Raw genomic sequence first — 13202 nt, forward strand, 5'->3', positions numbered from 1 at the left:
ACCCCCAAAAGCCTCTGCATCAGCTCCTGCCTCCTCCAGGTTCCTGCCCTGCTTGAGCTCCTGCCCTTACTTCCTTCGATGATGAACAGTGATGTGGAAGTGTGAGCCAAATTCCTCTCCTACTTGCTTTTGTTATGCTGTTTCCTTACAGCAACAGGAGCCCTGGCTAGGACAGGCCCCATCATGTGGACTTGTGCTGAGATTAAATTAAGTTTGCATATAAGTATATTTATATTTCTTTCTAATTTATAGACTATGTCCTCATAAATATATAATCCTATATCCAAATAACAAAAAATATTATATGCTATATGTTGATTAGTCTTCAAGTACAAGAATTTACTTTTTTAAAATGTGACTCAGGGGCTGTTCACATCCTGCTCAGAGGTTGTCTGGCTCCCCAATCCCTTCTCTGTCTGCCCATCCACTAGGGCCATGCTATGGTCATTGACCAAGGATGAACTGAATCTATGTTGATGGAATTTATGATTGTCCAAAAGCAATCCCAGCTATAATTCTTAAACAACAGTCTCCGTCAAAGCAGTAAAAAGTGTCCCTTTGGCATAACTTAGTTTTTGCCAGAACTTTGTACCCTCTCTCTTTTTCTGAAACATAAAATGAAGGCATACCTAAATCAATTTACACTCTCTAATCCCATGTGAACAAGTTCCTTGATAAAATATGAGGAGATGATAAGTTTTTCGAGTTTAAGTACCAGGAGAGACTTGGAATATTTACAAGCAGGTATCATCCTGACACAAAAACGTAAATACTGTGTGCTAGCAGGGGTCGCTTTTATTCCTTTGATTTACAATGAGTCAGCTTGTAAAGATTTAATCTCTTTGCGGCCATTTCAGCATCCATAACATTGAGCCAAATAGTTGGCAATACCGTTTAACCTTTTACAGTGATTGTTGAAGTAATTAAATCACCTGGAAATTGCCCTTTGTGGGATTCTAACTACATGACCTCCGTGTCATCTCTCCCCTATTCTTAGCTACGGAAGGAAATCATAGAGGTCCAGTCTTCAGCCACTTTGCTTAAAAAACATCATGATGAGGATGATGAGGAAGAAGAGGACGAAGAAAAGACAATAGACAGCAGTCTGCCCAATTACCTACTCGGCAGTTTGAGTACTGATTTTGGGGCAGATACCTCTTTGTTGACCAGCCAATTGGAACTTCATTCCAGAGAGGAGAAAATCAATCAAATTATATTACTAAAAGTGAGTGAATTTCTTTTTTATTTTAAAAACAACCTCACATTGCCCCACAAGGTGCCTTTCAAAGGCTCACATTGAAGTGCAGCAGTCAAGCGATGTCTCTCTACACCTAGAGAAATACACAGATGACTGGCATTCACGTCTTATAGGCAGGGCTTGTATGCAAAAGACATTCCCACCTATTCAAACTTGATTTGACGGTGCCAAGTTTCCCGGGAGCTGCTTTTCCTTAACTGTCACACAGACATTCTTCTTAGAGCTTTAGTTGGCTTGAAGAATGCTTCAATTCCCTGTGACAGTAACCCACGCATCACTTGGGATCTTGTGAGGTCAGGATGCGACTGCTCATCTGTCTACTGAACTCAGAGAAATACAATGGCCTCCTCTGGCTGCAAGCGCCTTGACCTCTGCCAATTGGTCAGTCTCAGAACACACCCGAAACGGAGAAGATGCTAGTGAATTTTTTTAATCAATAACTAAGATTGTAGATGGTTTGAAATTCAATTAGCTGTTCCCATTCTCAAAGGTTCTTTGCTGTGTCCCTCAGCCCTTGCTTCCCATCCTTTTCTTCCTCCTCCACATTGGCTTATTTGTACACAGAACTATTTTGTCACCTCTGATCAGTTACTGGTCCTCTTCTTGTTGCCATATATGAGCCCCAAAGGTGCAAGGTGTTAACATTATTCCCAGCCTTCTTTAATGATGTCATCTTTAGTGGGAGAAACTGAAGGACCAGACTCTGGCTTAATATAAACCAGCATTTGAGTAAGAGTTGCCACTTTGAGTTGAACCCTTAGCACTTGGGTTGAGTTGGGCAATCCACTTGATCATGCTGCCACCACAGCTATTGGCTGACCTGGCTGGCTAACTCATGTTCCCCCTTCTATCTGAGAATGACTTAACTCTATCAAAGAAGCACACAGGCACAGTGGTCCTTCTCTGTGAGACTCCAAACACCACTGCTTCCTTTCTCCACGTCTCCATTCAAGTATCCAAGGAAGGAGTGCTGAGTTCTGTATATTGCTTTATAAAATTTTATGGTAGATTTTTAAGGACATGAAAAAAAGTAGAATTGTCCGATAAGCTTCCAAGTACCCATCAGGACTTTCAAGCAGACCTGCATGTGGAATTACAGCTCACACTTTAGATAGGAGGCAGTTAGGGTGTAAATCTTGCTGCTGCCTTAATCCAAACCCAGCAAGCTACCACTGTAGATTACTAACCCTAGAAATGACTGGCTGTCAACATCAGTCTGGGAAGACGATTTTGACCTTCCGAAATGCTAATTTCTGGAACGATCTTCCAGGTGTACATAGGATTGTGTTACCAGAAAAGATGTAAGCTATGATGTGTCTCCAGTAACCTATGGATATTTCAGGACATCATCTACAAGGTCAAAAAGGCTTTCAATAGTGAGTTCGATGCTGCCCGTAAACAGAAAGAGATCGAAATTGCACGAGTAAAGGAAAAAAATGTTCGAATTGGAGAAATTATTTCAGACCTGGAACTGGAAGAAAAAGTCTGGCAACCAGTGTTCGAAGACTGTGAGAAGCCAGAAAGAGCCCTTGTTGTGGAAGATGATGAGGTACAGGCTAGCCATCTCATCCCTTTCCATGTCTAGGGAGTTCTTGCCAGCCCTCACTCTGCCACCCTCTAAGGTCCAGGTCACAGCAATCACTTTTGCAAGGTTACTGAAACCCAGCTCCGCTTGGCTTAAGCTCCAAGCCATTCTACACGCAGGAGAACAGTTATTTTGCCCAATCTTTGTTGCCCCTGCTCTGCCTGGCTCCTGCACGGGCTACTCACCCACCAGTGGGAATAAAGCCCACAGACCCTCCTCTCACCTCCTCCTTGTCTGGTGATCCCCCTGTTCTGACTATACACTCTGGTTCATGGCTCCTTGACCACACCAAGCTCTTAACTCCAAGACCTCTATATTTTTGGATATGACTTAGTTGATTCTTCTAAACCTCCTACCATTCTGCCTTAATCTAAATAAAATTCCTCTTCAGAGGCGAGAGTACCTGAACATTAGTAGATAAGAGAAGGACCATTTTCCAGCACTATTATTTTAGAACTTCTTCATCCCACAATAAAAAAAAAAACTGGTTGAAAATATGTAATGTTGCTTTAACACCACCCCCCAATACCATTTAACTTTCTCCCAGAATGTGGAAGGAAAATCTGGCTTGATATTTTTTTAAGAAACTATACTTTCTCTTTCAGATTTCATTTCAAAAACATGTTCCTCCATGGCAAAAGTCCAAAACAGAAATGACTGCATCCTTTGAAATGGATCAATTGCAACAAGCACAGGTATGTGGTTTTGCTCAAATAGTACCCCAAACCTTCTTTGCATCCTAGAAACACACCCAGTATTAGTCACAGTCTAGAGGTCACTTGGATCTCAGCTGCTGTCCTTTTGTTCTCTCCCCATGTCCCTGTCACTTCCCAAGCCCCAAATGAAATCATTCTAATGGCAGGAAGGCAGCTGCCTGCCATGCTAACTCTCTGTTTTAAATGTCTTCTCTGGTCATGGTCCTTCCCCAGGCATCCAATGCAAGACAAAGAGGCCTGATGGACATGATGGGAGGTGTTCTGGAAGTCAAGAAGGAAGACATCTTGAGAATGGTGAGATATTCTGCAGTCTTTGTGTGAAATGCAATAAGGTAGAGAGAGCTACTTAAAGTTCATCATTTTTGTTCCCTGTAAAATGCAGTTTTAGAAGTTCTAAATCCCCCAAAATTCAGTAACCTAGAAAGATGCCACAGTGGGCCAACAACAAATTTGCCTTCCATTCTCTCTCATACACTCACCACCACCAAAATAAAAGGAGAAGGAGAGAAAGGAGGAAGAGGAAGGGGAGGAGGGAGAAGGAAGAGGAGGAGGAGAAGAAGGAGAAGAAGGAGAAATGAGCACAAACAAGCAAGCTTAGCCCATAGTGATCTTGCTTCACCTACAGCTGTTCAGAATACCAGGGACATGACATTCCAGGTCTTCCTGAAGTTCGAGCTACAAAGATACCGATACCATCTGTGTCTGTTACTTAAGAGTCTGGGCAACCCTAAAATGACCATCGCCCTCTCAGGGTCATAGGAACCTCCGTTTAAGCATCAGTTACTCCCCTTAAGGTTCCCCCTTTTAACTGCCACATTGGCACAGCTTACATACACTAGAGCATGCGCTTTCCTTGTGTCTCCAGGTGATCCCTCAACCTGCTTTCATGACAAAATCTGACGCTGTGTGGACTGAAGAAGAAAGGAAGCAGTTCAAAGAATATGAGAAAAAAGTCAAGGAGCTAAATGAAGAGAGAGATAAGTACAGAAAGGTTAGAAGAACAGAAAATTAACAAAACATCTCTAGACTCTCTAGGTCAATTTTTCCCCATGCCTCTAAGGACTTCATGATAATAATTTGACTTAAAGTCCCAAGAGAACATAGGGAGGTTGGTATAGAAAAAAACTTAAAGCCTGGGGACATTCAAAACAAAAGAGAGATACATAACATTTTTGAAGTTTTTATTAGTATCAACACTTTCCACATTGTTACCATCCATTTGGCCCTTTGTCTAGTGCATGCAAGACATCACTAGGGATTACTCTGTCTTGACTACAGCTTTTGAGTAGTGATGCTTGAATTCAGTGATGCTTATGGTGGATTCAAGCTCAATATCAAGGAAAGGATTTGAGAAAAGAAAAATATGATCAGCATGGCACACAGTTCATTTCTTATTTGAGGATTTTGGTCTATTATTCTATTTTTATGTTCTTCCAGCTCAAAGAAACATCCCCACATTAAAATATCTTCCACCGCAGTAGAGACATAAAAGTTGGTGGTAACTGACCATGGCAGTGCATACCTACAGCACATGGAAGGTAGAGCAGGCACATCAAGGAGAGTCTAAGAAGCCTGGGATACATAGTAAGACCCCTCCGAAAAGGTTGTTACATAATAGAGTAAATAATATTTTTTTATGAAGGCAATAAAACCGCACCATCACTCAAGACAGGATAGTACAACTTACCAGCCGTATTATGGCATTATCTTTCAAGAAACTTCTTTGAATCTATTGCTAATCTGCTTATATTTTTGTTCATTGTAGTTCTCCCTTGTATGTTTAAGCAAGTTTAAAAGCCTAACAACTAATCTTGGAAGAAGTCAAGGTTTGGAGAGCTAGGGATACAGTTGCCCAAAGAGTAAAGGGTGGTGTTCCAGGTAGCTTTGTCAACTCAACACCAACTAGAGTCAAGTGAATTAAAATTACCTGACTCTAGGAAATGTCCTCATCTGACTGGTCAGTGGGCATGTCTGTAGGACATTTTCTTGCTTATTGATTGACACGGGAGGGCCCAGCCCACTGAGGTCAGTCCCACCCTTGGGCAGTAGAAGACAATTGAAAGTGAGCCCAGAAGCAAGCTGGCAAGCAGCCTCCTCCATGGTCCCTGCCTTGCCCAACTTCAGTTCCTGCCCTAACTTCCCTCAGTGAAGGACATCGGCCAGGACATGTGAGCTAATGTTGTCCCCAAGTTGCTTTTGTCGTGGTGCTTATCCCAGCAATAGAAAACACTAGACCAGGAGTGACTGGTCACTGTGTTCACTCATGTTTTAATGGGGTTCCCTACTTTTACCCCCACTTCCCTGAACATCCAGCCTTGACAAAATTCAACATTTGTCCTGGTTTGCTTTCTATTGCTGAGATAAACACCATAACCCAAAATGACCAAAAGCAACTTGAGGAGGAAAGGGTTGGCTTCTTCTTACAGTCTGGAACATCATCATGAAGGGAAGTCAGGGCAGGAACTCAAGAAAGGAACCTGGAAGCAGGAGCTGAAGCAGAGGAAGAATACTACTTATCACCAGCTGGCTCTCCATGGCTTTCTCAGCCTGCCTTCTGTTCAGCCCAGGTCCACTTGCCCAGGGTGGCTCCAGGGTAGTCATCTGGCCCCTCCCACATCAGTCATTCATCAAGAAAATACCTCGCAGGCTTGTCTACAGGCCATGTGATGGCCATGATCCATCAATTGTCTTCCCTTCTCAGATGTCTCCAGCTTGTACCAAGCTGGCAGAAAACTAGCATGCATAACATTCCTGCCACCCACCTCTGAACCTGCTTTCATGCAGCACATCAAGGAAACAAAGCAAACACCAAATATAGCTTTACCTGTGTGCTTAACTTCAGTCTGGGTTGGATTTTTAAAAGCTTTTCCACATTGCTCTCCCTTTGCTCAGCCTGGTGCTCTCACACTGACACATGGATCTATGACAGCTAACCTTGTTTCATTTCACACACTCCTTCTTCTGCCCTAACACAGGACATTGGACTACCTTCTCAGGCAGATCCTGAGAGCTCGTTGGTCAGCCAGCGTAGTCCAAATGGTGAGCTTCAGGTCTAGTGGTCTCAAAGGAACAAAGCAGAGAGTGATAACTCGAGACATCATCCTCTGGCCTTCACACCCGTGTGCACAAGTACGTGCACACACACACACACACACACACACACACACACACACACACACACAAGTATGCACATATGCATATACAACACACAAATACACACAGAAAGGGGAATAAAATGAAAATGGAAAGCAAAAATTCCAAATACAAAGCATTTTAGATGGGTCCAGGTAGTTCTTCTCTGCCTTGGCTCTGCTTCCCCCATGTGGCAAAATGCAAGGACCAGCTGCGACAAGTGTTTAATGCATTGTTTTATCGCCACCCATTTAGTCTCTAGAAACAGAACTGAAGAAACTTCAAAACTCTATCCAGGAGAGCACCCAGAACTTTGACGAGCATTTGAAGAGGCTCTTTGAAAGAAGAGTGAAGGCAGAGATGGTTATCAACCAGGTAAATGGAGGCTTTGCTTCTGTATCTTGCCCTTTTACGTAGGCTGTGGGGCATCCATCCATCTTAGGAGCTGACCCGAACACTTCCCTGGTGCCCAGGCCCTACATGCCAGTGTCCCCCCACCCCTGCCTCAGTCAGGCACTGCTATACTCTCTCTCTCTCTCTCCTGCTGACTTCTCTTCATCCTGGTAAGCAGCTGCTTTAGGGAAAGGGAGGCACTTCCCAGAGGTTCTGGGGAGATGGATATAAAATAGGAATGGAAAAGTTTTCTCTGGGAATGGTGACTTGCTCTAAACTTGACTAAGCTGGTGATAGCTACATAGCTGAGCACATGTTTCAGAGCATCAGATTATACATAGTATAGTATGTGGAAAATGCTTCAATAACGCTGTTGTTTTTCTTAAGCATGTTTAGAATATCTTCTTGTACACATGATGATGGGAGACCAGACTACTAGGAAATGTCCAAAGGACTCAGGAGCTATGGTCAATTGTGCTCTAAAGGACACCATTTAAAAATCAAAAATAAAAGGCGGGGGTAGAACACTTGCCTTGCATGTGCAAAGCTCCAGCACCAACGATGACAACAGCAACAACAACAATTATTACTATATATTATTTTTATTATTTTTCAATTTGTTAAAACTCATCAAATTTTTCCAGATTCATGACTTTGTGACATTTTTTAAAGAAAATGCCTGTTGGTCACTGTCATGGTTTCCTTTTCTGAGGCTGTAATAAAATACTCTGACAAAAGGGACAAAGAGTTCATTTTAGCTCAGAGTTTTAAGTTGCAGTCCATTGTGGCAGGCAGGGAAGCCCAGGCATCAGGAGTCTGAAGCAGCTGCTCTCACTATGTCCAGTCAGAAGAGCAATGAAGCATGTGTGCAGACGGGGCCCATGAAAAGGTAGAGGAGGGGCTGGCTCCCACTCTCTTAAACCCCACCTTCATGTGTGTGCTGCCCATGTCTCTTCCTCCCTCTGTATGGTCTGTAGTTCCCGTCCAATGAGTGATCCCAACCACAATCAACGTCTGTCTTCCCTCACAAGGTAATCAAGATAACTCCCCACAGCCAAGCCCAGAGGCTTCTCGCTGGTCGACCACCCTAGAGTCTTTCAGGTTAATAGCCAACATCTGTCACCTTCAGACAATAACAACAAGGCAATGTCCCAAATTGTAAAGGATCTAATATCCATACTGACTCTCCTGTACAAACTCTACTCCCGGTGACAAAATTATAAGGAGGAGCATCTCTTTATAAACTATTTCAAGCCAGGTGGTGAAACTCTGTCTCCAAAAACAAAATAAACAAATTAATAAATAAAGTATTTCAGTAAGTAAATGAAAACAGACAGTGATCATTTTGCAACTGTCAATAGATTTACGGGGCTCATGCTTAGAACACCCATAGCTGCAAGCATCCCCCAAAGACAGCACAATAGCGTGGGAGCCCTGACCAGAGAACACAGAGCAACCCACACTTTTGCCAAAAGGCTCCAGACAAGGTCTGACCGGGCCTCTGGATCCAGCTGCTGATCTTCAAGGACTAGAAGGGGTTTGGGGGCCTTCTTTCTACACTGCACTGAGAGTAAGCCACTGGGGAGACACAGAACTACAGGCTGCTGAATGCTACAAATGAATTGTGAAGGAGGGGAAGGAGGGGAGGGGACATAGGAGGACATGAGGTTCTAAGAGATTCAGAAGATGTGACAAAATATTGTCAATGGACAATTTATGGCACCATGACAGGTCCACACTGAGGTAGAATGACAGAAACACGGGAGTTTGTTATTGTTGAAGTCAAAGCAGTGGTCACTGCTGGGGCTTGAGCCCTGATTGACACCTAGGTTCTGTGCTGGCAAAGCTGTTTTTTGTTTTTCTTAATTGAGTGGTAATGACTAAGAGTGTTGACCTGATCAGAACACATTAAATAATGCATTGGTGTTAAGTACTTTTCTGTATGTGTCCCTATTTGACTTTTCTTTAAGGCGTCCATTTAAGGCCCTCCTTTCCTCGTGAGCTTACCTGACTAGTGAGCGCCAAGTCTGTGACCGCCAATAGAATGTTCTTTCTTGGCTAGGAACATTGACATTTAATGCTTGTCCTCTTCCTATTTCCACAGGAGGAACTGAAAATAAACAACCTTGTGTTTTCTTTGCTCCTGGATGAAGAACTGAACTCCAGGGAACAGTTCCTGAACAACTACCTTCTGAAGAAGCAGGAGGAGAAAGTAAGTCCCGGGCTCTCAGGCATCTGTGCCACTGGCTCTCCAGCATCCATGCTGCTCGTTTGGACACAGGCCCCACATCTGGAGCCTTGTTTTATTAGAGTCACAGACTCGACTCTAACCAAGTGAGACGAGAGGCAAGTGGGTACTGTTACAATGATGTCTGGTAATTTTACTGCATAGTTTTCCTTCTGCCGTTCCTGTTCAGCCATGCTCATAGTCCATTCCACATGTGGGACTTTGCTAGATGACCAGGTAGAAGTACCCAAGTCAGTCTCTTAATTAGGTGACACCATTCTGCATCTCAGATTCAGAACACTGTAGTGCTATAGAGAAGACAAGACCAAATTGATTCTCAGAATAAAATTTAAAAATACAGTTTTTAATACCAGCCTGCAGTGGTGCACACATCTAATCCCAGCACTCAGGAGGCAGAGACAAGCACATCTCTTTGAGTTCAAGGCCATCCTGGTCTACAGAGCGAGTTCCAGGACAGCCAAAGCTACACAGAAAAACCCTGTCTCGAAAAAAACCCAAAATCAAAAACAAAAACAAAAACAAAAAAAAAACAAAGACAAAAACCCAACAGCAACACAGCTTTTAGCCATGGACTGGCTGTAGGACCTTGATAGATGCACACAATCTTTGAAGCTGTGCACAGGCTGCCATTCTCCATGGAATATCGTTCTCCGTGGACCATGTGGTAGTCCCAAGTGTCACTGAACCTAGAAGTGATGTGTTGCCTATGGAATGAAAACTTTCTAATTCAGAAACAGTAAATATGAACATGGACAGATAAGATTTATTAAAGAGATGAGTATCAATGCTGATTCTTAATATATGTTTCAACAGGGGTTGATATTGTTACTGAAGCACAGTATGAACACATTTATGCATCATGAATGACTTGTGGACTCACTTTTAAGAGTCTGTTTATGTGACCAGGAGTGGCGGTGGTGGTACATGCCTCAGCACTCAGGAGGCAGAGGCAGGCAGATCTCTGAATTCAAGGCCAGTCTGTCTACAGAGTGAGTTCCAAGACAGCCAGAGCTACTTACAGAGATCCTGCATCAAAAACAAAACCAAAAAAGAAAGAAAGAAAGGAAGAAAGAAAGAGAGAAAGAAAGAAAGAAAGAAAGGAAGGAAGGAAGGAAGGAAGGAAGGAAGGAAGGAAGGAAGGAAGGAAGGAAGTAGGGTCTATTTATAACATATGCCAAGAACTTATACCAGGCATAGTGGTACATTCCTATAATCCAGCACTTGGGAGGCTAACACAGGAGGACCATAAGTTAAAGGCCAGCCTGGGCTACATAGTAAGACTGTATCTGAAATGTATCATAACACCCCTGTAGGCTATTAGACATCTTAGACACAGGAGGAGGCCTTTGCAGAGAGATGGGAAAACATGCTCCCGCTGGCTCTCGCCCCGTTGCATCCCACCAGTTTCTTACACCTGTTAGAGTCGCCTATAGCTCTCTTTAACCTGAGAACTCTCCAGTTCCATTAACCATCCCTGCCTTTACTGTAGAGCAAGAGTTCAAAAGCCATCCAGAAAGCTAAGGAAGATCTGGATGTATTCAAGGAGCAACACGACATCCTGGTGGCAGAGGACAAAGTGAGTCATCGGCTCATCCACTGGACGGTGCAGAGTTTTTGCCCTTGGGGTGGAGGGTGAGATCAGGGCATAAATTGATGTCCTCGTGGATTGCTTGTTCTCTTTCTATCACCTTTAGTCGTGAGTGAATTTCATTTCTGTAAAATCTGTGGGTTAGAAAAGTTTTTTTTTTTTTTTTAATTTCCTAAGTTAAGCTTTTCCTTGTGGGGAAAAAATGTTAGTGAGGTCATCAAGTTTAGGGTTCTCAAACTTGGGCTAGTCAAGCCCGTGTGTTGCTCATGCAGTTTGTAACAGGAGCAATAGCTAGAATGACAGCAATCCGATGGGACAAGATGCGGTGGGCAAGGAGTAAGATGACATGGATTGAACAGTGACTTTCATGTTTTCTGAGTAAATATTATTTGGGGACACTTCTAGATGCTTTTAAAAAAAAAATCTGTTCTATAAGATAACATTTTTATCGAGCTGGCATGCTCCCTAGGAACAGACCCTAAAGGAAGTCTGTGCATAGAGAATGGCTGCTCTTCAACAATTGTAAAAACCAGGTTTTAATGTCACAGTGACACATACCGTCTGTAACTTAGAGATTGCATTAACCAGTGGGAAACTTGTGTATGTCTGCAATCCTGGAAACGATGTGTTTGTCCTTAGATTCTGGATCGCAGCTTCAAAAAGGAATTTTCTGAAGTTTCTGGTCACCAGGTGGATATACTCTACAAACTTTTTAAACGCCGACCAAGGTTTGTTTCTCCTATACTATCATACGTGAGGGGTGGGGAGGGCAGGGCCAGAGAGATGGCTCAGCAGGGTTAAGTGTGATGACCTGACTGGTATCCTTGGGAACACAAATTGCTTTTCCAGAGAATCTCATGTGACTATGCTCATGACAAAGTTTTTATTTGCAATTTTTAATAATAACGTTTAAAATAAAAAATGCAAAAGAAAATAGCTCAAAATAAGGATTATCTAGAGTTTTGAAATATGTTTCTAAGCTGGGAGGAGTACTGGAATAGTTTGCTGATTTCTAAAATAATAAATTGAAACTTTTGCCGGGCAGTGGTGGCACACGCCTTTTATCCCAGTACTCAGGAGGCCAGCCTGGTCTACACAGTCAGTGCCATGACAGGCTCCAAAGCTACAGAGAAACCCTGTCTCAACAAACCAACTAAATATATAGATAGATATATAGATAGATGTATGGATGGATGGGCAGACAGACAGACAAATTGAAACTATCAAACAAATGCAATACAGAAGTGTGCTGTTTGTCACAAAGGTGTGGGTTAGCTTATGTAAGGAATATAAACTAGTGCTTGTGCCCTGGGCAAGTTACTGGAAACGCTGGGAATTTAGCCTAGGACTTATTTTCTGTCTTAATTTCTGTGTGTGTGTGTGTGTGTGTGTGTGTGTGTGTGTCTGTGTGTCTGTCTGTCTGTCTCTCTCCCTCTCTCTCTCTCTCTCTCTCTCTCTCTGTATATGTGTGTATATGCATGTGTGTGTGTGTGTCTGTGTGTGTGTGTCTGTGTGTGTGTCTGTGTGTGTGTCTGTGTGTGTGTGTGTGTCTGTGTGTGTGTGTGTGTGTGTGTGTGTCTGTGTGTGTGTGTGTGTGTGTCTGTGTGTGTGTCTGTGTGTGTGTGTGTCTGTGTGTGTGTGTGTGTGTGTAAGCCAGGGTCAACCTGTGGTGTGTGATTCCTCTGTCACCTTCCACCCTTTGGGGTTGTTTGTTGTTGTTGTTTTTACTTTTTTGTTTGTTTGCTTGTTTTTTAGACAGGGTTTCTCTGTGTAGCTTTGGAGACTGTTCTGGAATTAGCTCTTGTAGATCAGGCTTCTCTCAAACTCAGAGATCCGCCTGCCTCTGTCTCCCCAGTGCTGGGATTAAAGGCGTGCACCACCACTGTCCAGTTGTCATCTTTGCTTTTTGAGACAGATTTTCTCACTGGCCTGGGTCCTGTCAGTTCTCCTAGGTTGACTAGCCAGAGAGGCCCCAGGATCTGCCCATCCAGTGCTGGGCTTCTGGGGCAGAGTGAAGGTGTTTACCCTGCTCGGTACCCTGCTTCCCTCTTTTAAAAAGCACTTTTTCATTTTTGCTTTGCTTTACTCTACATCTCTTGAGACAGAGTCTTAACTATATAGCACTGGCTGGCCTGAAGCTCAGTATGTAGTCCAGAGTGGCCTCAAACTTTTATTTTCTTGCTTCTGCCTCTCAAGTGTGGGGATTACAGTGTTGGCTACCAGATCTGGCTAGGAGTGTGCTAATTATAAACCCGTGGGAAGCACTGATCATCAAATAGAAT

At 43.2% G+C, this 13202-nt stretch overlaps 1 protein-coding gene across 1 annotated transcript in view; it reads left to right on the top strand.

Moving 5' to 3' along the window:
* Positions 1-13202, top strand: part of Cfap43 (cilia and flagella associated protein 43) — a 108002-nt gene that overhangs the window by 80777 nt on the left and 14023 nt on the right. Inside the window, exons 23-31 of the mRNA XM_027407056.2 lie at positions 998-1225; positions 2601-2807; positions 3449-3538; positions 3773-3853; positions 4425-4550; positions 6947-7066; positions 9189-9296; positions 10822-10908; positions 11560-11648. Coding sequence (XP_027262857.1) covers positions 998-1225; positions 2601-2807; positions 3449-3538; positions 3773-3853; positions 4425-4550; positions 6947-7066; positions 9189-9296; positions 10822-10908; positions 11560-11648 — 1136 coding nt within the window. The remainder of the gene's footprint in view (positions 1-997; positions 1226-2600; positions 2808-3448; positions 3539-3772; positions 3854-4424; positions 4551-6946; positions 7067-9188; positions 9297-10821; positions 10909-11559; positions 11649-13202) is intronic.

This window comes from Cricetulus griseus, chromosome 3 (genome assembly GCF_003668045.3).
Source record: "Cricetulus griseus strain 17A/GY chromosome 3, alternate assembly CriGri-PICRH-1.0, whole genome shotgun sequence".
NCBI lineage: Eukaryota > Metazoa > Chordata > Mammalia > Rodentia > Cricetidae > Cricetulus > Cricetulus griseus.